At 38.5% G+C, this 25761-nt stretch overlaps 1 protein-coding gene across 3 annotated transcripts in view; it reads left to right on the top strand.

Moving 5' to 3' along the window:
* Positions 1–25761, top strand: part of USP6NL (USP6 N-terminal like) — a 109399-nt gene that overhangs the window by 36108 nt on the left and 47530 nt on the right. For 2 of the 3 annotated variants that reach the window (XM_079304429.1, XM_079304427.1), the window contains 2 exons: positions 14138–14211; positions 16171–16253. In XM_079304429.1, the coding sequence (XP_079160555.1) occupies positions 14138–14211; positions 16171–16253 (157 nt within the window). Of the gene's footprint in view, positions 1–8262; positions 8531–14137; positions 14212–16170; positions 16254–25761 lie in introns of those variants that run through there. The other variant, XM_079304428.1, reaches the window with a different exon arrangement.

Raw genomic sequence — 25761 nt, forward strand, 5'->3', positions numbered from 1 at the left:
AACAAGAAGTTTGTTGTTAAATTTAAGGGTTTCTGAAAACTCTAAAACAGGAGCAATATTTGGTAGTTGTCATTCACTTTCAGAGTTGAGTGATAGCAGATGACAGCTGTATGTCTGCTGAAGAGGGAAGAGTTGATGAGAGGCTGTTGGATTTTTGTGAAGTTTGAAGCCCTTGGAATGACAGCTCTTTATCCTTACAAAATGTTGTAATTGAAGGAACATTCATTATGTTCATCCTCTTCATTTCCCACCTGATTGCTAGGTGTTTCAGGAATATGTTTGCATAGATAGTTTTGGTTTACTGCATTACAGTTCCTTGAGTCAAGTAGAGGCTTTGGCTTTGTTAGTTAATGCAAAGTTGTCATTTTAACATCAACTGAAGAAATATCTTCAGTGGTACAAGGGAACCAGAATTCATAACCAAAATATATTTTTCCCTTCGAAGTAATTTTGAGTTTTAACTTCACTGATGAATTTGCTGAATTTCCATGTGAGGGTGATGGATTTCAGAATGAGTGTTGCCCCTCATGGGAAGGTTTCCTGCGTGACCACTGTGTCTACCTCTCCAAATCAAGAAAATTATTTAAAGGCCATATAGGCTCATGTAGAGCTTTGACCTCTAAGTTTTCTCTCTGCAGCTGGTTTGAGTTGGAGCTCAAAGCTGTTGTCTTGTGAAGGATGGGTTGTTTGGTTCATGCCTGGGTAACCAGTTATCCCTGTTGCTCCTGGTCCTGAGCTGCACAAATGAGAACTTGAACCCTCCCCAGAGTGCTGAATATCTTAATTGCATGTCCACAGGCACAGCAGACAGTGGGTGGATGTGTGTTTAAATCCCAGCTGGTGCTGTTCCTGCTTCTCCCTGGTGGAAAGAACAGCTCATGTCTGCCCCAGGGGAGGGTTCTGCAGTGGGTCTGCTTTTCCCAGGGAGCAGGATCCTGTTTGCCAGGTGCAGCTCCACAGGCTCAACCAAGTTGTGACTCTACCTGTGGATTTTGATTCTGTGGGGGACATGACATTCACAGAGGTTGAGAGGGATCTGTTGTGAAGGCAATAGTTACATGTTCTGGACTGGAATCCATAAAAGGCTGTATTTGTGTATTGTCCTAGAGCTAATGCCTGTAACCTGGAATAGGGATTTCCATAGAACTGCATCAGTGTTTCTATTAGATGAAGTAGGCATTCTCAGTTTACTGAGTTAAAACTGTTTTTTTTTTAATTTCACGCAATTTCTGCTGAGATATGAGAATCTGTGACAAACAGATTTTCCTGTGTTATGGGTGTTTTTCTTTGGTTTGGCTTTTTTCTTTAACAGAGTGTAGTGATTTTAAAGAATATCATCATTAGTCGGTTCAGTGCATTATTGACTTCAGCATAAACAAATGGATTTTTTTTCTTGATGCCTGTGTATGAAGCTTAGACTAAAATTAACCTCGTGTTTATTTTGCAGTAGGAACTTGTTAAGGTGCTCACAGCATGTGTTTGTAGCTCTTCATTTTGCATCAGTACTGGAATGAAAGTACTGATTTTGAGAGAAGTAGCATTGAAAACTTGTTGGTGGGTTTGTTACTGAAGTACCTCAGTGCTTAGCTTCTTTTAAGCCAATAAAAATAAATGGTTACTGATATGCCTGTTAATGCACTTATTGTTAAAGTTATTGTTTCTGTGCACAGCAGTATAAATTAATAATTTTCATCTTATGCTAATGCTGGATATTTGTAAAATGTCTTCAGAGTATCCAAAGAATGAACCAAATGGTGCCTCTTGCTGTGGTCTCTTACTTGAAGGAGATTTATAACCTCTTTGGAAAATTCTGTTCTGGTCCTGTACAGTCCTTTAAAATCAAAGATTCAAACAAATGCCTTTTCATTTTTGTCTTTTGTGGTCTTTTTCTGCTACAGCTTTGTGCCTGCCTCGCAGTGATGCTGATACCTCAGTGTTGTCTGTACTTAACTGGAGTCAAAGGCTGGGGGAAAAGACCAAGGACTTTTTTGGCACACTCTCCTAAGTTTTAGGGATAGATTACATCTAAAAAAAGGGGATGGATATAATAATGTAGGCAGAAAGTGTTTTTCTTTACTGGTGCAGTGCTCTGTAGATACACAGCCAGGAAGTTTGTGATGTTTTTTCTGCCCCCTTTCTCCCTGCCTTTGGGTTTTTTTAATCTAAACTCTGAAGTTGTTTTATATTGACAAAGGTTTTAACTGATGCAAACTAGGCAGAGGCAAACAAATTCATACTGGTACTGCTAATGAGCAGTATGAATGCAAACTGATTGTGATTTGGTGGGATTTATTGCAGCTGCTCTGCTGGGCTTTCCCTCAGCTTAGGGCTGGGACCAGGCACACAGCACACCCTTGGAGGCCCTAATTTCTGTTTCACATGGGAAATGCCATGGCTGTTTACTTTGTTTTGTTTACCAGCCCTCAGTCAGTGAAACTGAAAACAACAGAACCTTCTTGTCTACCCCTCACTTCCTTTTCTCATAGCAAAGATGAAGAAACTTCCCCCGTTTCTGCTGCCATTTGACAAACTTGTTTATGTTTCATCTGGTTGTCTCTTACTCCTCCAGCCTTTCCTAAAAAACATGGATCTACTGCTGCCTGACACTTAAGATGATTTCAAATGTTCAGAGGGGATTTCAGCATTTTTCTCCTCTATTGAATGTCATTGTAGTTTTGAATTAAATGAATGACAGATATTGTAAGTAGCCAGTTATTCAGCTCTGTGCTGTGTAGACACAACTTATACAAGCAGGCAGGTATCTAAATTTGCCTTGATGTCTTTCTGTGGACTTACTTAAACTTATCACAGAGCCACCAGGAGAAGGTTTAGTGTCATAAAAGCTTCCTGGTGTCATTCAGACTTTTCAGAGGATTCCCTTAGAGGATCCTATTTGTACTTAAGGTATTATTACTGCAGTTGTAATGTTTATCTACTCAAAGATGAGTAGCTCTGAGACAGAGTAATTGAAGAAAGCTGTTCAGCTATGGTGAGCTGAGTTGTAGTGTGTAACTCAGTTTGGGTTTCTTTTGTGAAATACTTTAAGTATGTTAAGATGATAATTAAAGTTGAAGAGAAGGGCCTTGCAGCTTCTCTCATTGTTACTGTGTTTTTTGGTGGTTCACTCAGTGTATCCCAGTGGTATATGGAGGGATGCCTAAGATCCATGCTCTGGTATGGATCACAGCAGTCTAGCATCCTGTAGTAACTGGTGTAACTGTAATGCTGTTGCTGGAAGAAAGCAAGGAATGGTTTTTCATCCTGCCATAACTTCCACAATAGTTATGATTTTCCTTTCCTGTTGTGTATTGGGCTGAAACTGAATTTAAAGCTTGAAAATGGATGCTGAGGTCGCCCCATGCAGAGGCTGTGCCCACAGAAGCAGAGCAGTAACTCAGCCCCTGGGAGGCTCAAGTTCAGGAGTGAACAGAGGCTGCAGGGAGGTTTTCTCACATTTTTGGGCAAGGACTTATCCCTGTGTGCTTCATCTTGTCTCTTCCAGGAGAAGGCAGAAAAGTCAAAGGCTGGTAGTGCACGTGCACTCAGGAAGTAAATCTGGTGGTTTCAGGAGCTGCTCATCCATTGCTTGTTTGTGATTGCTTCCTTTTCCAAAGCCTCTGGTGGGGCTGGGGAGGTGTGGGCAGTGCCTGTTGGGCAGCTCAGGGAGCTGCTGCTGCTGCTGTGTCCCCATGCTGCTGTTCCAGTTCCACTTTGTCAGAGCCAGTGTTTTTCTGAGCTGGCTTGGAGCTCTTTAGTCTTGTTAAATGGCAGAATAGCATCTATTACAAAAACAAACCCTCCTTTTCTTCTTGTTGTAATCAGTTAAATCGGCTGTGTAATTAAATGATGAGCTGGACTCTGGGTATGTCAGTGTATTCAAAGCTCGTCTGTGTAGAAGAACAAATCTCTTTATTTGAGTCAGTATGAAATGATACCAACATAGATAAAATTTTGTAACTAGAGACTTGTAGCTTCTCTAGCCCTCCAGAAGAAATAAACCAGCTTCCTCAAAAATGAAGAACTGCCCTCTTTTAAAAAACTTCATCCAGAGTCTGTATGAGTGTTGTCTTGGTGATGTTTTAAACTGGGAATAGACTTCACATAATTAACGCTGAATTTAAAAATATAATTATTGTTTGCTTCATTAATTTTGACTAATGCAGAGAGAAAAATGATTAATCAGGAGACTTACCATAATTAGTGCAGTGTGGCAACTGACTACTTAAATATAATCTGTTAATGTGGGAAGCATAGCTCTTCTTGTGAAATGTTCTACTTTGTGTCAGAATTGAAAGTATTAGAACCATTTTACTCTTTAAATTGATACTGCAAGTCTTAGTGCTGTGAAAACATTCATATTCTACTACTAATTCTAATGTTCAAAACAGGAAATCTGAAATTATGTTGGAAGTAATGTCAACGTTTCAGAAAATTTTTTAATGTTCTTTTGATTTATGTTACTGGTATATCCTGATATATGACATTGGGAAAGCAAAGAAGAAATTTATTGCAGAGAACTGCTATGTTCAGTCTTGCTGAAAGATGGTTTTGCTTGTGTGTTTAGTAGCTTGTCATGGTAAAAAGAAGTATGAGCAGTGTCAGTGTACAGAAGGGATGTTTTAGTTCTCCAAAGCCTCTGGGAACTGCTAGCATAATATACTTTTAAAGTACAAGAGATCAAAAAAAAAAAAAAAAAAAAAAAAAGGCATTTCCAGCTAAATTTGCTTATAAAATCATAACCAATACCTGAAAAGCCACTAGTGTAAAAGGATACCTTGACTTACATTAGGTATATAGGGTAAAAATTCTTGAAATATTTCTGATTTTCATCTGTCAGTACTGCTTCTGAGGTCAAGTGTCTGATCTTACCATATAATGCAGCAGATGATTTGCAGCATATTTTATTAAGACATAATTGTAAAGGCTAGGGCTAGTGCTGGGAAAGGTCATGGATTTCAGGGGGAGTGTGGGAGTAATACTCATGAGCTGTAGATGAAACAGATTATATGTTACAGTGGGATCAGTTCTAGCCACAGCAGGAATCCTAAGAAATGTAATCTTTTGGTGGAAGGCCATAAAATGATTTGCATGTAGTAGAAATCCTCCTGTATTTTCCATGAAGCTGTGTCTGTGGCTCCATGGCTGCTGGTTACAGCATGTTCCACACACAAGGCTCTGTGTCCCCTGAGCAGAGGGATGCAATCTGCTCCCACTGCCCCTGCAGCAGCTGGCATGGCTGAGCTCAGCACTGCCTGCATTCCTCAAAGACAAACTTGTAGGTGAGTGGCCACTTCTTCATGGCCACAATGCTGCTCTTTTCATAACACTGAGGAAAAACTGATGAAAAGGCTGGATACCAGCTACACCCTTGGGAAGAGAAGAACAAAGGATGAGTTAAGCTTAGACATAAGACATTAGCTAGTTGTGGCACAAGTCAGACCAGTCTTTATATGCTGGCAAGCCCCAAATTATACCCAGCCTAAGATTTTATATTTAAGTCTATTAAGAGCTGCCATAAATGTTTCAATGTTGTGTTGACAGAGGTCTGAGTAGGAAGGTGGATTGTGTGTTGGTTTTGTCCTCTTTCTGGAAAGGAGCATTATTCAAAATTTGGCTTACTCTTTCCAGTGTAGCTTGTTGAAAATTGGCAAGTATGGTTTCTTCTGGCTTTGCAACTGATTATGTTAACCTTCAGCAAATTAATTATCTTCTGGCTCATGACTGCACACAACACATTGTAAAATGGAATTACAGTAGAGCCCTGCCAGATCTTGTCAATCCACTTTGTAACCCTTGTGGGAACTTTCCTAAGGTTCAGTAGAGAAGTGATGACATGAGCATTCCAACTGCAGCTTCCAGCTGGTGAGGTGTAGGCATTACTGATGGAGTGATCTAATTTTAAGGTGTAGTTATTTCTGTGAACCACACAGAAAAACAAATTGCAAATTAGGACTAATTAAATGGCCAAGTTGTATTTTATTAGAGTATGTTATTTTTCTGTTTTATTTTCTGTTTTGTTCTGAGTTTTGTGCTTTTATTGCTCCATTAACTAAAAGTGTTGGTAAGGCTGTGTTACTAAAAATAAAATGATAGTCATATTGCAGTAATTGATTAATATTGGTAGAGTTTCTGTAAGCCCTTTAATCCATTGTTGCTTAAAAACAAGATAGAGCATTTGGTTTAAAGTCTATGCAATGTATAGACTTCTAAATTCACATTTCATGTTTTGACACAGGCTTCCTCTGTGGAATATCACTGCAGGGCTGCCTTGATTTTCTTGCTCTTGCTTTGAGTCCTTTGGGGATCACTTCAAAATTGATTTGAGAGGGTTTTTAGTAGCAGTTAATTCTACTCATTTCTAAAGTGACCATTTTCCATTGGTGAATGTGCAGAGTCTCACAGGGGATGTTGCAAAACTGCAAGAGCTCTACCATAGTGAAACTTGATTTTTTATTAAGATGTGAGTTCAGTCACGTTTCTTCAGGGAGGTTAAATCTTTGCTTTCATATTTTCCACTTGTTGCTCCTTATGCAATAAAAGTACAATAGTGTCTACTCTGAATGCTGATTATTAAGAGGTGCATGTGTTTTGCTGTTGCATTGGGCTTTTTTTTAGTGCAGAGCATAATGCAATTTATTGATTTTACTAAGAGTTTTACTCTTTTATATTTTCTTTTTTTTTTTTTTTTTTTTTTGAATAGAGAGAAATTTCAGTTAAGCCAAAATGTTCCCCTTTCTGTGTGTAAGTCTACTTGAAAAACACCCACAAAACCAGATATGCTTGAGAGACATAAGAGAAGCATCAGTATAGATACCTCTAATATATCTATAATATATATATGTGTGTGTGTGTGTGTGTGTGAGTAATATGGCTAATTGGTGCCTGGGATTAGTGTGTGGTAGAAGAGCAGCAGAAATGTTAAAAGCAAGTTGTTTTCAAGTGGTGAAGGTGAGAGAGTTGACCTGGGACAAATGCTTATGTTCTTTATGTGTGAGTTCTTTTCATCCTCACCACAAATGTGCTCACACATAAGGAAACAGAAAGTAGCTGGTTTCAGTTCAGTAGTTCTGTTATGAACACAGTGGAAGATTATTTCTGTGTGGCAAGAAGATTGTTGTTGTGTGTGTCAGCAGTAAGAAAATGCTGCTTTTGAGGGAAATGTGCCTGGTAGTGGACATGGCACTGGCTTAGTCTAAACTCATCCTGATTGCAGAGACTAAACTATTGACACCTGGGCTTGGGTGGGATCCATGAGCAGCAATCACTGGTAAAGACAAAGGAGCTGCTGCTCATTTCCAGGCTCGATGCTCTGCCAGAAGATGTGGGGAGGAAGGTTCAAACAATTGAAGGAACTGTTCTTTTTTCAGTCTCTGGAGAAAAAAGAACAGTCCAACACGCTTGATCAGATCTCCTGTTCCTGGCATTTTAACACTTCTCTGAGTGTTAAAACCACAAGAAAAGCACCAAAGAGTTGAGGCTGGAAGAGACCTCGCAAAGTTGTCTGGTTCAGCCCTGTTCTCTGTGCAGAGCTGGCTGCCCAGGACCGTGTCCAGATTATGAACATCTCCAAGGATGGAGAGAGATTCCACAGCCCCCTTGGGTGACCTGTGCCTGTGCCACTGATCATCTTTCAGCTGGCTTCACAAAGTATCTGCTAGTGCCCTGACTGCTTAGGTTAGGATGTGGAATTGGCTGGTTCCTGGCTGCAGGCATCACACAGCAGCTTTGTGGGAAAGCATCTGTGAGGTCTAAAGTCTGGGCAGGAGAATGGTTCCTGTGTTTGTGATGGGATACTTGGTATGGGGATCTGGTTTTCAGGTTTTACTCCTGAATTTCTGCACTTTTATCAACAAAAAATGTTGTTGCCAACCCCTGACGTCCTAAGTGTTTCAAGTCCCCAAGGTATCTTGAATAGTAAAGGGGTTTTGATCAGAAAATATGTAAAATATCTATCTTTTAAGTAGGATGCCAGTTGCAGAAATCGGAACTGCATTTTTAGAGTTACCTAATTTTGTGGTTTCTTAGGTAATAATCCAGAAAGAGGGTACTTCAAGCCCCATTTCAAGCAAATCCTTTCAGTAAGATGCTTTTCCCGCAGCACTTGGAAAACACCAGTAAGAATTTTTGCCCGAGAATATAACAGTGATGTGTTACAGGAGCCCTGGCCTCTGAGGCTGTTTGTTCAAATTCTTTTGTTTATTATGAGCTGGAATGCAGGGCTGTGGGCTGGGCTGGAGAACACCAGCGTGGTGCCTTGGTGACACTTGGCATTAACAAATGGCATCTTTGTTCCAGCCTCTGCAGCTCCTGGAGCTGTAGAGGGGCTGTGTCTGGTAAAAGGAGCACGTGTCAAGTGGCTCAGTTGTGTGCAGTACATGCAGCAAGTGGAGGAGGAGAACTTTTCCCCTGGTCATTTTTGATAAATACTGATTTAGAATATGGTCTAGAAGCAAACAGATTTACTTCATGAAGACTAAAACAGAGCTCTACAAGGACTGGGAAGAAAATGAAAATGACAGTCTAAAGACTGGTAAAGTGTTATATACAATTTTATGTACTGGACTTTGTTTATATTCTGCTGTTTCAATTCTGTCTCATTTCAAATTAGTGATAACTGAGTTTTAAATACTTAATAATATTTAAGGGATATGATTATGTTTAATGGTGGAAAAAATGTAGCTCAGTTAACTTCTGGAAATATGTATTTCAGAGAAAGTGTTGCTATGCAAAAGGGATTGTTTTTCTAACTAACTAGTTCATTTTATGTCAAAAGTTGTTCTCTGTTTCAAAAGTTCTCTCTGCATGAAGTTAAAGTATAATAAATGACGCTTAATCCCCTTTGTTTAGAGCAGGTTTAGTATTGATGTGCAGGTATTTACCAAGATTCTTCCTTTTGAACATCGTGTACCCAAAACAAAATACTATTAAGAGTACGTCATGGCTTTTATTTTGTTGTTGATAGGAATGAACTGGAAGGAAAATAAACAGCCTGAGTATTTAAGGGACTTGCTGCTATGACCAGAGACTTTGTTTATTGCTCTGATATGTGCTTTGAATGTGTGGATGTGTAGCAGCTGATGGTAGTGCCTGCAGACAGGAATTTGTGCCAGTGCAGCTCTTTGAGCAGTGGGATGTGTAATGTGCAAACAAGCAAGAATTTCACTAAAGTCATGGGAAACAAATGAACATTTTCAATTCTTTCGGGGTTTTCAGAGTGCTCTGCTGTTGGAGAGACAATAATGGTGGGTTAAAGGACCAAAAAGGAAGAAATTGCTTTCTGGAATTTTGGATAAGGTTACACAGGATGCTCTTAGTATATTGAACCTCAACCCCATTGCAAGAGGCATCACTCCTGAGGGTGCTGGTCCTCAGTGGATGAGCCTGTGCCAGAAATGGTGTGAGCAACAGGACCAGGGCTGTGATTGCCCCTGTGTACTCAACACTGATGAGGCCACACCTCGAATCCTGGGATCAGTTTTGGCCCCCCTGTGACAAGAAGGACATTGAAGGGCTGGAGTGTGTCTGGAGAAGGGAATGGAGCTGTGATAGGGTCTGGAGCACAGGTCCTGTGAGGAGTCACTGAGGGAGCTGGGGGGTGTTTATCTTGGAGAAAAGGAGGCTCAAGGGGGAAACTTTTTGCTCTTTACAACTCCCTGACAGGAGGGTGTAGCCAGGTGAGGGCTGGGTTCTGCTCACAGGTAACAAATGACAGAATGAGATGAAACAACTTCAGAGTGCATTGAGGTGATTTAGGTTGGATATTAGGAAAAATTTCATTCCCAAAAGGGATGTCAGGCACTGGAAATAGGCTGCCTAGGGAAGTGGTGGAGTCACTATCCCTTGAGGTATTTAAAAGCACTTGGGAGCATGGTTTAGTGGTGGGCTTGTCTGTGATCGGTTAATGCTTGGACTCAATAATCTTAAAAGTATTTTCCAACCTAAACAAATCTGTGATTCTTCTTAAATTTATGGCACATATGTAAGGGGCAATTTATTATCCTGCTGCTGATGCATAAGCAGTGCAATGTATCTAGTACCTACTTCTCCTTCAGTGTAAGGAACCCAGGGAGGCTCTCGGTGGCACTCACTTGATGCTGCCTTCATGAGGGAGCTACTCCATGTTGTTTGACAGGTGAGGTACAGCCTAGTCATTTTTTAGGCTCTTTCAGAAGAACAGCAGTAGTGAGTTTGAGTAACCTCAAAGACCAATCTTAGAAGCTGCATGACTACTTTTGTGGGGACTAGAGATGCATGTTCAGTGGATTGCACATGGAGATCACTTAAAAAAAGGCTGTGCCTTACTGGTTTGCAGTTCTGTAGCTGAACAGGATTAGACAAACAATTCAAAATGCAGGTATTTAGTAAACCTTGTAGAAGAGCAGCTTTTCTTCTTGTGGGAAAGATCAGTGTTTTACTGTCTTGTGGCCATTCCTCCCTCAGCAGCAGCTCAGTTCTGTGGGCTGTGATGAAAGCCAGGTGTAACTGGGCTCTGTGTTCATCACCCCAACCAGGAGCTGCTGCCAGGCTGTCACAGTTTGTTCAGCTCTTCTGACTGCCAGTTCCCTCTCCTTTATTCTGGAAAACTGAGCTACTGCAGGGCTGCAAGAGGGATCCTCAGTGTTTAGCTCAGTGATGTAAATGAATACAAAATTACATTATTATAATTTTTCCCCCTACCCTCACCTTAAAATATATGTTTAGGTGGATAGTAGGGGGTTCTTGGGTCAAGATTCTCTGGTCTCTGTAGGTGACTACATCTACAGCAACTCTTCCTCCACGTGGAACAGAAAAGAGAATATGGCATAAAAGCAAGAGTAGGGCAGGATTTTTTTTTTTTTTTTTTTTTGTTGTTTCATCAGATCATCAAACTATAGCTCTGTTTCTCTGTCCTTGAGAAGTTTTAGTAAAATTCAGAATCTAATTTTTGCATCTCTTTGTAGGCCACAACCTTATTTTTTTCTTTTCTAGTGTTTATTTTTACTTGGACCTGTTGTTCTGCTGTTCAATGTCACTTATGGCAGTTAGTATCTTCCAGGTAGTTTAGCATTCATTAACAGAGCAAAGTGTTATATATATTTTAGTTTGCATTATGTCTGTTACTCCTGAGGAGATTCAGGACACTTGGAAATTTTCACAGTGAGAGCTGCAATGGGAATAATCTCTCCAGGGCAGTGGTGGATTCCCCAAGACTGGACACTGCTAAGACTGAGCTGGACTGTCTTGTCTAGACTGTGCTTTTTGCCAAGAAGGCTTGGACTAGATGGTCCTTGAGGTCCCTAGAACCCTTGAATTATATGATTGATTCTGGGCAGGATTTTAGCCATGCTGCTTATCCTTGTAAACCTGTCTGATTTTAGGGGGGACTTTAAAGTACTTTAGCATGCCATAATTGACAGAATTTATCATCAGGTCATGGCTAATATATTTCAATATATATTATATATATTATAATTCAATATATTATAATATAATATATAATATATTTTTTTAGTTCAAATCAGTTCTCTGTACTGGTTAATTGACTATATCTTGTTGACCTCATTTGAGATGGCATTGTTTCTTGTATAATCTGTAATGCTAACTTTTAGTTAGTAAATTTAATCATACTTGTATCATATCTTTAGCTGCTTTCCCTGAAATACTGAACAAAACTGATAAGATTTTAGAATACCAGTTATTTGTTTTCAATTTCATAAGTGATGTATTTGCTAAAGTATATTTTTGTGCTGGCGAATTTTTCTTATTCCCATATTTAGCTTTTACATTATCAGGAATCAATGTGTAATTTCTAAGTTGGAGATATTTAAATATTTCCTCTTATAAGAAAAATCATATTTAATGCTTATCTCCCAAAATAAAACCTCTTTCCCCCATCTCAAGCTGTTTTCTGGGTTTTCAGTATTGATGGATTAATGAAACATTGAACTATCTCAGTGCAGCTGGAAGGTTAAGATGATTCTGGCAGAAAGCAAAGAGGATTACTTTAAAGGCAATGAATATGATAATTTACACACTAGATGTAATTGAATTGTCATGAGACACAGAACATGCCAAAATTTGATTCACACATTGCTTATGCAGAGGAAGGGGATGGTAAGCCATGGCCATGTTTTCAGCATAAATCAGGAACTTGCTTTCTGGTGCAAATACAGTTTGGCATTATTTTAAGCAAAGGTTTAAACTTTTTTCAGCTTACACTGTTATTCTGTTTGTGTTTTTGAAGATCTATGTCCTTTTGAGCACATTTTAAAATAAAAATATAAACCATTTTTAGTTCTCTTTAAACAGTATATCAACTACATACTATGTGAATGTACTGACAACAATATTGTATTACAATATTGTCTGCTTATATTAAACCACACTCTTTCATTCTTTCTCAAATTAAATCTAATCTCTTCTACTTGCAAGTTAGTGATAGGAATTTTTTTAACCTATTTCTGGAAGCTCAGCAACAGGTGTACTTTAAACAAGGGGGCTTTTCCCCACAGATCCAAGGTGGATCCAGCACCAGAAAGCACAGGAGGAGCAGTGACCTGCTTGGACACACCAAAGTCTGAGCAATATGAAATTATTCTACTCATCCCTTATTTTACAGGGAGGAGATGATTTGTCAGTATTGCAGCTTAGAGATGTGAAGCTTCCAAATATAGCAGATTGAATTCTTTATTATTTTTTTCTCTCTCAAAAAACTGTGTAAATACATGCATGCTGGTTCTGCTGCACACTGGAAAAAAAATGACAGAGCTCTATGTATTCTTAATAAACAGGACTAATATGATTAGCAAATGATGGTGACAAAGGGGGCCAGGTGAGGGTAACCAAGTGTGACTTCTGGGGATTATTGTAAATGAAAGCTTTGAAGAAGCAGCCAGGCTTTCCCTTAGGGGAAGCTTGGGCCAAGCAGTGCTGTTGTCTGAATGCTGGTGCTTGTGTCTGTGCTGGGTCATTCTGAGGTTCTCTTCTCATTCCCCTGAAGAAAGGTGGAGTGAAAACAAGCAGAGACCATGTTAAATGCACAACTTCTTGACTAAATGTTGAAAAATGTGTAGATAACCTTTATTAATGAAACACTAGGTTTGAACAAATAATTGTGTTAATGTCATATAATAGAAAACTGTAATAGCTGATCTGTTTTCTATTTCATGTACAATTCCTGAAGATCATTATGTTGCCATGAGCTAGATAGTGAATAAAACCCACATGCCTGAAGTTATTTTTATAACAGTGTTAGATTGAAATATAGTTTAAACCTTTTTTAAGCCTTGCTTTATTCAAAGTTCATTGGTTTTAAATAATCAAAAAATTCAACTCTTGAATCTTTCGCAAACTTAATTAAGGCTCATTGGTTTGATATAATTATATTTGGGATGTAATGTTCTGTTGTTGGGTATTCAAAACAGCAGCTTTTCCTTTCTTGGTGCTCTCTGTTCTTGTCCATGTTCTAGAGATGGTTTCTGCTCAGGGAACAGGACTGAGCAAAACTTGAACTCCACTCACGTAGTAAATGCTGCATCTGCAGTATCTTTGTGTCCAATGCTTACTCACACACTGTTATTTTTTTTTCTTGCTGTCAACCTTCCTGTTGTCATATCCTTACACTTATTCCAGCTGTGCCTGAGTTGCAGTTCTGACACTGTCAAACAACATCCTTCCCTGTTTTCTGATAAATAAGTTTTAGGGAATTTCTAAGAAGCCATGCAGTATTTCTTCAGTATTCCAATATCTCTACAAATCCTGTAAATACTTCACAATATTCTTTTAAGCCAGTAGTGAATGCTTCAGCTTTCTTTGATTATTAGGATGTTTGTGGAATTGCTAGCTAGTGGCCTGTCATACTTTCTTCAGTCTTTCACTTAGTGGGTTGTGCAGAATTATTTTGTTACTGTATTTAATATCTACATGGATGGAAAGTCAAATATATTCTAAATTCAGCAATCAAGGTAGTGTGCAGTAACTGCACTTTGCTTTGACTAGTATTCAAGACATACACCAAGGTCATATTTTGCTTTGACACAATAGTTTTGGCATTTCTCCATTGAAGTAGTCTCCCTGCAGTTGATTTTCAAGTATTTGGCTGCAGTTCTTTTTTCACAAGAGAGAAAATCTGAACAACATTATTTTAATTCCTTTACAGGTGCAGATGCTGAGCAGGATGCTGCTATCAAACTTGCCCAGGAACGAGCAGAGATAGTTGCCAAGTATGACAGAGTAAGTAAACTTTTTAGTAATTTAAAAGACATTTTATAATAAATCTTAGTACCATGTCTGGTTAAAAACTGAATCATGATTCCAGCTAGCTGTTGTTTAAAGTACTCTGTTGAATACTAATCTGATGTTTAATAATACAATGGCCTCTGGGTGAATTAAACTCTCCCTCCACAGGGGTTTTTCTGGATAATGACTTAATCAACTCATTTTTTCAGGTGCATTGCAAGTTACTTTGGGACTATTTCAGGGAGTATATTGTATTAGAAGTAGTGAAAGTGGGGTGTTTAAGGATGCTCAGTATAACTATGAGATCAGAAGGACTCTCATTTTGCTTTTTATTTATTCAGTCTTTGGTTATGGAAGTACAAACACTGAAATCATAGCAGAAAAAGTAGAAGATGAGCGAACTGTATTGTTTCTGATATTGTTGTGGAAAACTAAAGAAATGCCCTGGTCATACCATGTTTGTTCTTGGACCCCTTGTTAGGAAAAGCCTGGCACAGAGTATGCCTAGAATGCTTACATGGTAGTCAGATACTTTTGTAACACTTACGGATTTCTTAAGTGCCATGGAGTACAGAGCAATGGCCTTGTTTGTAGAGTTCATGGAATGTTTTATGTGCCAGACTTACTGGTGGTTTCAGTAAGGAAAAACCTGCTCATGTGTGGCAGGCTGTCACCAGGTGCTCTGCAAAGCTGCTCAGTTGCTGCCATCCTGATTTGGGCAGGAGAGAGAGAATATAACCCAAGGCTCATGAGCTGGGATAAAGGCAAGGAGAGATCCTTCTCCAGTGGCTCATGGGCAAAGCAGACCCAAGTTGAGGAAATCTGTTTAATTTATTACCAATCAAATCAGAGTAGGACAATAAGAAAATCAAAACTAGATCTAAAACACTTTCTCCCCCAACCTTCCCTTCTCCCTGGGCTTAGCTTTGCTCCCAGTTTTCTCTACCTCCTCTACCTGAGCAGAGCAGGAGGATGGGGAATGGGAGCTGTGGTCAGTTCATCCCACACTGTTTCTGTGACTCCTTCCTACTTGGAGGTTTGACTCCTTCAACTCTTCCCTTTTTTCAGTGTGGGATCCGTCCCATGAAGTTCTGAAGTTCTCCATGAACTTCTTCACTGTGGGTCCTTCCCATGGGCTGCTCCAGCATTGGTCCCTGCATCAGGGTCAGTCCTTCAGGCACATGCTCCAGCATGGGTCCCCATGGGGTCATAAGTCCTGCCACCAAACCTGCTCCAGTGTGGCCATGGCCATGGCCAGTGGCAGGTCCTTAGTGGACCTTACTAGAACCAGGCCAGACAAACTCAATAAACTTCATGTTCAGAGTGGTGGCATGATTTCATAGCCAGTAACCTGTGCATAGCCCATACCACAGGTAGAAAGAGCTGAAATGTAGTTAAACTTCTGCAAGCCTTCTGCAAGACTGGCAATTGCAGAAAAAGAATGGGATGTGAATGAATGCATAACTGAGGGAAAACTCAGTGTTGCATTGTTTGACAGCTGCTGCAAGTCAGCATGGACATTAACTCAGGACTGTCTGCAGAATGTGCTCTTGCTGGTGATTATTCAGGAAAGATTGACTTGGGAAATGAAACTAGTAGAGGGCAGTCTGGGGACGTTGATGGATTATTGTGGGGTTTAACAGCAGGTGTGGAATTACTGTGACTCTGGTTGAAATATATTTTGTGTATAGCAGCAACCAAAAGATATTTCCTGTGGTGAAAATACTGTTGGTAAGGTCTGGGATATGTGTTCTGCTCTTGGCTGGTTTAGTTTAGGACTAACTTTAGTTAGTTTAGTTTAGGTATTCTCCTCCCCCTCCTCTAACCTCCTGCCACCATAACCCAAAGTGTCCCAAAGGTTATGCTTTCAGTGGTTAAATGCTCTCAATATGTGTCTTTATTTATTGTGTCATAAAATATAATTTGGCTTTTTATGTTTTCCTTTCCCCTTAGGGACGTGAGGGTGCTCAGATTGAACCGTGGGAAGATGCTGACTACCGGCTTTACAAAGTCACTGATAGATTTGGGTTTTTACAGTAAGTAGCAAGATTGTAAAGAAAATAAGATTAAAAGTTTGCTACTATTAATATTCAGGCTCTTTATTGTATTACCTATTTGGTGAAAGTATTACTATGCCTTTAATAGATATTTTGGAAACTGCTGTGTAAGTGTTACTGCTGGCTAATCTTTCACTGTGCTTTTCAATTCAGTTTCTGTCTGGGTTTTTATTTCTGTAATTTGATCTTGCATAGGGAATGAAATGTTTTAAAATACTTTATTGGGAAATGAAAATTGATAGTCTACCAAAACATATTTCAAATTGAATTGAAGATAATTTTTTGTTGTGAATAACTTAGATATAAACAAACTTGAAGTTCTTGGAAGAATTTATAAAATTTTTGTTAAAATGTTTAATTTTAAAAATATCTCAATACATGGAGGTTACTCAGTGGTTATACATGAGCAACAGTGTATCTCAGTCCATCAAATATTAGTATCTCTTGCCTTAATTTTCTTTTTTTTTTTCAACTTTACTGAAATAATTGCTCATTTGGGACCTAATGTTGAATCAGCTTTAAGTCAGAAAATTCCACAGTCCAGATGCAGTTCCCCTACAGGTGCCTCCTTTGTAACATAATCTCTTCCTTTTTGGCAAATAGAAGATTAGAGTATTAAGTTGTATTAGGACTTTTGTGGTTGGCAGATGTAAATATCCTGCTTGCAGAAACTGAACCCAAGCTGACTTGCTACTTTTGATGATATTAGGGCTCTCTGAGGTTCTTGGTGTTTGGCATTTTTGTTTAAATGCATGAAATGCAGTTTAAATCCAGAAAAATCTGTGATAAGTGGAACATGTAGTAATACCTATGTAATTTATAGTATTAGAAAGGCGGATGTGTATATTCTGGTTTTGGGGGGACTTTTTTCCCTTCTCTTCCTTTTTTTTGCAATGTTACTGTTTTCACAAGCTGTCAGTTAAATGCCATCTTTACCTGCACACTGCTTGTGCTTCATTGGAACGAGTTAATTTGATGTGTGACATTCAGAGAGATCTGTTGTACACAAAGAGGTCCTTGTGTTGGTAAACCCCAGCTGCAGCATCACATGCCTGCAGTTGTAGCATTCCTAATGGAGAATGGATGTCAGAATTATTTTATTTCTGGGGCAGAAGTAATGGAAACTATTGCAGGGTTCACCTCTGACTTGGTGTCCTTGTGAACTCCGAACTTTTCCTGTTATTTGTATTGTTATACTGTCATTTTTATGTGTTAGAGTAGAAGATTGTTACTCAAGTCCTCTCCTCTTGCTGCTGCTGTTCAGTCATTACCCCAGACCTCTTGCTCAGGAACATCTTTACTCACCAATGCAGAATTAATTCTGTGTACAGTCAACTTCAAGGGATGAAAGCTGAAAGATTTGAATTACATAAAGACTGCACAGGTTAACAGTGTGTGCAGATAATCTCTTCACTAATTGTTCCTATTTGTAGCTTATCCATGTCTTGTTACAGGGCAGATTTCCCCTGGGGGTGCTCTCAAGGCTGCTTTGTGGTTGTCTAAGACAAATTCAATGTCTTGCAAATTATGTTTTTATTTTCATGAGAAACAAAATCTCTCCTAATAGAAGAAATAGAATTAGGATAAACATATCAAGTGTCTTGCCCTGAAATGGCAATTTATATTGCAGTATAGATTTTAGCTGTGGTGTGGGTCATGTGTGCTGTCATACTGGGCCTGCTGTGTCTGAAAGAAACTCCTGTTCTATGAGAGTTTGAAATGTACCAAAAAAACCCTCAGAAGTTTATCACCTGGAGAGCCATAATTCCCTGTGACCTCTCATGTGTTTACACTGTAAATTAGCAAACAGGCTGATGCACATTGAAAACAAAATCTAAGGGCAGCAGCAAGCTTAGTGTCCTAGTTAAGGTCTACAGGGATTTGTAATCTTGTTTATACTGACATCTTAAAATACTAAGAGAGGCTCTTTTGTATCAGAAGGGTGCTAGGTGTGAGGAACCTGATACAAAATTAGGATTGGTTTTCTCAAGTACAATAGGCTTTGATTACTATCAGTAGTTTTCTCTTTTTCCTTGTCTGTGTCCTGTGTTCAGCTTTCCTGGGCTCTGTGAAGGGGCATTCAAAGTTCAGCTGATTGCTGATAGGGCAGAAAAGAAAATTTTGAGGGAACAAAGCACTCAGGCTGCATGTGTAACTTGCCACTGGGTAGAATGTAAAAGCTAGAGACATTTCAAGAGTAGTTTTGATCTAGATCTGCAATTCTTCTGGTGTCCCATTGTCCTTATTTGTGTATTAAACTGTGAATTTGTAAACCTGAGGGACCTGAAGACTTAACACTTCTGTTGTCTTCCTTCCATACCAGTAGAAGTGGACTCAGGTTTTCCTCAGAGAGGACTGAGAGGTAAAGTGCTTTTTTATTTGACAGTGGAGAAAATGGATTGTGATTGGAAACAGATGTAAGATTTCCCTTCAAGTAAAATATGCCACTTTAACCTATTTATAAGACCTTCAGTTGATGTATCTGGCATCTTTAGTCATTTTTAAGTGATGTTATATTTACTGTTTACAGGAGTTAGGTCCATCTTTACCCAATATTATCTTAAATTTTTAGTAGCTGCTGCCTCCATAGCACAATTTAATTTGTTTGCTGCAGTACATTATTTTGCAGTTCAGCAAATGAATGTGAATGTTCTAGTTAACTTTGGATATTAAAAGGAAAGTAGTATGGACAGGTTATTAATATAGCTATTTAAAACAAACAAAAAATAGCTAAGTTAATGAATTTAGGGAACAAGAAAGTGTGTTCAGTGAGAAGTACCAGAGCATTATAATAATGAGACTTATTTGAAATGAATAAAGGGAAGTTTTTAGAGGGAAGTTGGATGTGGGAAGAAGGTTTCCAGCAAAGCTAAACTGTGAAATAACCTGTGGGGAGCCCAAGGGGACTGTCTCTTGAGATGTTTAACACCAGAGTGTACAAAACAAAATGCAGCTATGAGGAGTTCAGTGGCACTGACTAAATTGTTGCAGTTAAAAGCTACTCTACTGAAAATAGAAATTGTACTGTAGAGACATGCAGGAACCAGGAAGAGTAAAACTCTCATTATTAGCTCAATTGTAGAAAATTTGGCCTTTGCCAGCTACTGTTGTTGCAAGGCTGTAAGGAAGTGGTGGGTTGTTTAAGCCATGTGGTGTTGCAGGCAAACCAGACTCAACTTGGAGAATTTTTTCATAATTTACTGCCAGATAACATGACATTCTGACTGCTGACTTGGATGCTGGGTAGGAACACTCCAAACCATAACACTTAACAGGCATCTAGAGGAAACACGTGTCTGCCCTTGGTTTTTGTTGTGGGTTAGCCTTGGATCAGCCCAGTTCCTGTGGTGAGGGGACAGGCAGTGCAGGAGCTCCTGCCCACGAGGACTTCTTTCTGCTGCTCCTGTTTTCTTACTTTTTCTTACTTTTTTTCTCCTTCTGCTCCTTGTGTCTTACCCTGACATGGTGTTCTCCCACTGGGAGTACAGCTCCAGCCACGTTCTCAACATCCCCTTCCATGTGTCTCTTCTGTCTCTCCAATTAGTCTTGTTCCTCTTAATTAATACAGACTTATTTCTGCCAGGTGCTGTTGATCTTCCTCAGTGTCACCTGATCTACATGGTATACATGGAATAGCATATTGAATTAATACATAAATCAAATATTCCTATATTATGGAATAACCTATTAAAAACAACTGTTCACTTCTGTAATGTTTCTTTCAGAGAATTCCATGTCAGAAGAGAGCTTGTCTTAGTGATGACCATGACTATTGACAGAGAAGACCAGTATATTCTATACAATTTTAGGTTTTGCAAACCTAAAAATGTTTAAAGAAATATAAAAACCAGCAATATCTCTTTCCAGAAAAACCTCCTTATTCCATGCAATTTGTTTTCCAGTAAAAATCCTGCTGCAGATTTCATGATAATGCAGGAATGCTGAGCAGTCAGGCTGATGTGAAAAGTACCATTCAGTTTGAAAACCAACATTTTTTTCCTCTGCAGTCTAGCACCAGTGTCTGTATACACAATCTGCCAGTGTTTTGATAAGATTGGATATTCTTTTCTAGAAAGTGCAGGAGATGGAGATGCAGGAGCTGTGCCTGCAGCTGATGGAAGTCCAGCAGCCCCTCTCCATAGGGCTCAGATAAGGCTTAGCCTGTAATAGATGATTTCTGCAATCAAGTATTTTAGGAATGGCAGAAATGCCTAAGATCTCTTCACAGATAGTCATAACAAAAACTGTTTGAGCTGGTTTTGGAAATGAAAAAGGTGGAATGTGTTTGGTATTCATAAAAAATCAGGGGGTTTGTTGTTGCTGTTTTTTATTTTTTGGGTTTTCTCCCTTCTTGTTGGATATGTTGTATCTTTTTGGTCAGCATTGTGTGAATGTTGACCCTGCACCTTACAAAAAAGCAATTCCTCTCTGTCCTATCTTGGAACCTGGCTAAATTTTAAATTAAATCTCCTCAGTTTTTAGTGTTCTCATCAGCCCTTTTCTTTACCTTGTAGATAACTTCTATTTGCATTTTTTTTATCAGCAGTCTTTGATAAGGGAATAACTTCAGGGAAAAAAAAACCCTGAAGGAGTGTCTGAGTGTCTTGGAGCTCATAGCAGGCATTCCAATAATGCCTCAGGATCTGGGATTCCCCCTTTTCCCCTCCTTGAATTATTTAGTTGATTTGGTGCTGCTTTGGAATGGTTAAGAAAGCTACTAAAATAAATACCTTATTCCTGAGGTGGTGACAAGTTCCCTACTACAACTAGGAATGTTTTTAAAGCTATTTTATTTATTTAAACTAACAGTTTATGTAATGTCTTTATTGATTTGTCTATTTAGAAGTGACAATTTTGAGTTACTTTTAATAGCTAAAAATTATTAAAGGCCTTAAAACAGTAAAAGACAGCAATAAATTCAAATGACAATATTTTTGTAAGTAAATAAGAATTTAAGCTTTAACTGACTGTTTTTGAAGCACATACTTAAAGATTTGTTTTTCATGAATATATCCTTGTACATATTTTTTTATTAAACTCTCCAGTTACAAGGACAAAATAATTTGATTCCCTCCCCATCCTCCCTGCCCCACATAATGTTAAGGTTGAATGATCACAAGAGCATTGGCTGATTGAAGTTTGCAAAACAGCCCCAACTTTGTACATGATGCTGAATTAGGGTAGAAGCTGAGAACAGCATTTTGCAACTGAAAAGGTCAACACCAGTTTAAAGAGCTGATCCTCTTTGGGGCCTTTCAACACCAGGCTAAAAGTCAGAGCAGGATAAGCCAAATGGCCTCAGTGTCTTTCTGCAATGGCACAGAAAACTGAAATTTGAGCAAATCTGAACAGCATCTTCCTGCCTTAGGTCACCACACCAACATGGTCCTGGTCAATGTACTCCAGGTCCTGAGGGGCTTTGCACTGAAATTTGTAGAGCACTGAACAACATCCCCCTGAGGAAGAAACATCAGCCAGGTTCATTGGAACTACAGTCTTTCAGTCATTTGAGGACCAAGCAAAAATATTTTTTAAAAATAAAATATCCCACACATTTCATTTTTAGCTGTAAATCAGGATTTATGTTATCTGTTTTTTAAAACACATTCTTCTTTTTGTATGTTCTTGATGATTCTTTTATATTTTTCTCTCTGTATGTCACCCAGCTGAGAGGGAAGTGTTTTGTTTTCTTTTATAAGAAAACTATTCAATATCACAGTTTTACTTTGCTAAGTGTAAAAAAAAAAAAAAAAGTTTTGGAATTTGGGGCAGGTACAGTTCAAATCCAAATTTTACTGCTCCTCATTGGGAGATATAGATTCTGAGTTAAATACTCTGAGTAATATATTGTGGAAAGTGTTTTAAGTGTTCAGGCCTTAATAGTTACGAAGTAGAAATAACAGAAGAAACTGCAAATTATTAAAAAAAACTTTCTTATTTCCATTGTTCCCTGATGAATGCCAGTAACAGAATTGTTCTTGCAACTTTTAGTGATGAGCTGTGAAAGTCTAGCACACATGGCATCATGTAAAAAATTAAAAAGTACTTTTATCTCTTCAGCCAGCACCATATGAGTTCTTTTCAGACCGTGTTATTATCAAGGTTTGTGTTAACTTTTATTAGTAATTGCTATCTTATAGCAATAACCTATATTGTCACAGTTTGTGGTCTGACTTGGGTGATTCATTTTAAACAGGTTTTTTCTTTTACTACCTCTCAGTAAATGGAAACTAGGGATGTATATTTACTGTGGCAGATGCTGTTCTGGTAATAAATATTCCAGGATCAGCATAGTGAGTCTGGGCAGATTGGAGGTTTATTTTTCAAGGTTGTTTATGTGGGTTTTTATCCCCTAGAGACTAAAGAGTGGTACAATACAAGTACTAGTGGTAGAAAATGCAGATGTGGTCTGTCCCTCACCCCATTCATGAGGATCTCTAAAATTTGGATTAGATTCTTGTGCTACTCTTACAGTAGCTCTGTGCTGATCCTGATGGAATTGTACCAATTCACAGCAGCTGGGAACATGACTCATACTCTTAGTCTTTATCCCATGAGCCTGTTAAAGCAGTGAACATGCTTTGAGAATAGTCTGCTAATGATGGAGATTATCACATTGGGAGAGGTGCTTTTCAAATAGCACAATTCATTCTTTCTTTTCCTGAGATGAGACCTACCTGCTCTTCTTCATCAAACTTCACTCTTTAAAAAAATACAGTGCATTTTTATTAGTTCCAGTGCATTTCTACAGCATGCTCCAAAAACGAGTTAGGAGAGAAAAGAAATGTAGAGTTCAGTCAGGATTGAGATGTTCCATTAAATGTCTTCAAATGAAACCATTGGTTTTTTTCTCTTCCTCCAGTATTATTATTTTACCTTGAACTTCTTCATAGGGAGCAAAATGATGAGCAACCAGTTACCCCCTCTTGAATTCTATTTCTTATTAATTTGTATGTAGCCTTGCTGGAAAATAGTCCTTGTCTTTGAAGTATTCTGTGTACATTCCTTAGTGTTTTCTCCCATGTGCCTGTTGAGCCACATGTCCAAGAGCAATAACTCTTGTGCAGCTCTCCCTGCTGATTTGGGTGGGCACATGAGTGAGTTCTCTCCAAGTAAGAGCTGCAAGGACAGTTCTCTGGGGGTTCTTGGCAGCAAAAGAAGTTATGCTGAGATTTTGGATAATAGCAGTTAAAGAAAGAAAGAAGCATGGTTGATGTAATTTGGTAATAATCAAAGTAGCAGTCAAAAAAAGAAAAAAGATTTAATATAATTTTAATTTCACATTTTTAGTAGGAGAGTAAATATTGCAAGACATATTCAGTGGTGTGGTGATGTGCTAAAATAGCAATAAAACGTTTATTCTTTACAATTCAATTATAAATGTCAGTCTTACTGCATTTTATTTATGCTGGTCATTCAGCAGGGACTTGTCATTTTCCTCTTCTCAGCTTTGTGAGGCAGGGTCAGACCCTCTTGTCAGGAGAGTGGCTAAACTCTTCCTTCCCTTGGGAAGAAGTGTGCCAAGTTCAGCTTCTTTCAGCTGCCAAACTCAAATCTTTATTTTAAAAAAAGTTCAGATCTCTCTTATTAGAGAAAAGTTGTGTTTCTCTTCCCTTTCTCCTAAATACACCAATATGCTTCATTTCGCCTGTCTAGAATTTTTCATGAGGCATTATAAAGATTTACCATGGGAACTCCACTGACTTCTCTGTTGGAATCTTATATTATGTGCCACAGATTCTGCCTTCTCATATGTGATACACTTGCCTTATTTTGCTGCAGAATATTCATTGCTAATGATATTGAGGAACTGCTGTTAAAAAAAACCCAACCACAAATTTCAGCTCTATTTTAACTTTCTCTCTTTTTGCCCTAATATACCCTGAGGTTATTATCTTTATTTAAGGAAAGAAATGGTAGTTTTCTTGGGTTAATTATTGAGATTCAGAAATGCTTTTTTTTTTTTTAGGTTCATCTTCCTAGCCTTGGACAAATCCTTTTTTTTTTTTCTCCTCTTTGCATGCTTCGACAGAGAACTGCTTTTCAAATAATATTTTAATTGCATTTCTCTTTGACAAAACCTGTTTCAAGCACACAATTTATCAGTTGTGGAATTCCTGGTAAATTGAAATGAATCCTTGCTTACTCTGCAGTTGTGAAGTGGTGAGGCTGGTTCAGAGACCAGGATAAATAGGTAATTTTATTTAAACATCCCTGGCAATGGAAGAGTACATTGGACCTGCAATATAATTTGCCTAATCCTGTCTGTTCTGAGTTTACAGCTCTGCTTCCATGATGGACAGTGAACACTGTTCTGTGAATTTGTCTGTAGTCTTGGTGGTGGTTGTGTTGTGAGTCTTTGCATTCATGCATTTGAACTTGTGTCCCAAAGCATGAGCTGTCTGTGGCAATTTGCAGCATTTGCTTCCTTAAAGTGAGGTCTTATTTTGCAAGAGCATGTGGTCAGAAGTGTTGCTTTAGAAGGTGGTTTGGTTACTATGAGGAACTCTCCAGTGCCTTTGTTGTTCACTTTTTCTCACACTTACTATTTTAATAAGTATTCTTTGTCAGCCTGATGGGGAAAAGTGGTTGTTTATTCAAAGCTGTTTAATGAAAATTGTCTTAGCTAGACATAGCAAAGGAACCAGACCTTCTCTCTGGTGGTCACCTGGGAGCTTTACAATTGCATATTTTTGCACACCACTTGTGTGTTTAATGGTAGGACCTCCAAGAGAAGGAGAAAGTACTGCAGTTATGTGTCTAGAAGTTACCAGTGAATTTTTCTGTGACTTGGACTGTGCATTTCATTTCTTTTGCAACAGCATTTAAGATGTTCCTTTCTTTTAAAATTTTTTGTCTTTCTCTTTGTGTTACTGTGATGATCCTAGTGTGTGGTTCTTCTCTTCTCTTCCTTTCCTTTCATGTATGTTCTTCCAATGGAAGGAAGAAATGTTCTGTTGTTATTTGCTGTAATTCAGAATGGTATGGTCTTTTTTTCTTCCTAAATCTGTGTCACAGCTTTACCCCTTTCTTTGGCTTAGCTTTACTCTAAGCTTATTCTTAAGACTAGAGTTGAAATTTGAATTTGAAATCCATTCTTTCAGCTGAGTTAGCCCAGGCTGTCACTTCAGCAATCCCCTGCAGATACAGAAGGAAATGAGATGAATGCAATCCTGCAGATTTGATGGCAAACACAAAAATAAGCTGCAGGGTAATTCTGCCTGCTAAGGACAAATAATGTGTTTTTTGTTAACAGCTGCTGCTACTTGATTTGAGTAAAAGATCACCCAGTGTGTACTAGGAATTCATGAAGTACTTCCTTGTATGAAAAGAGCTATTAGGTAGCAGAGCTGAAGAAAATGATTGACTATGTTAATATGGTTTAATTTATACAGCATTCATAAAGTGATATGCAATGCTTTTGAGTTACTGCTTAAACTCTGAAACATAAATATAATCATAGTAGCAATAATTATTATTGTCTCAT

This window comes from Erithacus rubecula, assembly GCF_903797595.1.
Source record: "Erithacus rubecula genome assembly, chromosome: 4".
Lineage (NCBI taxonomy): Eukaryota > Metazoa > Chordata > Aves > Passeriformes > Muscicapidae > Erithacus > Erithacus rubecula.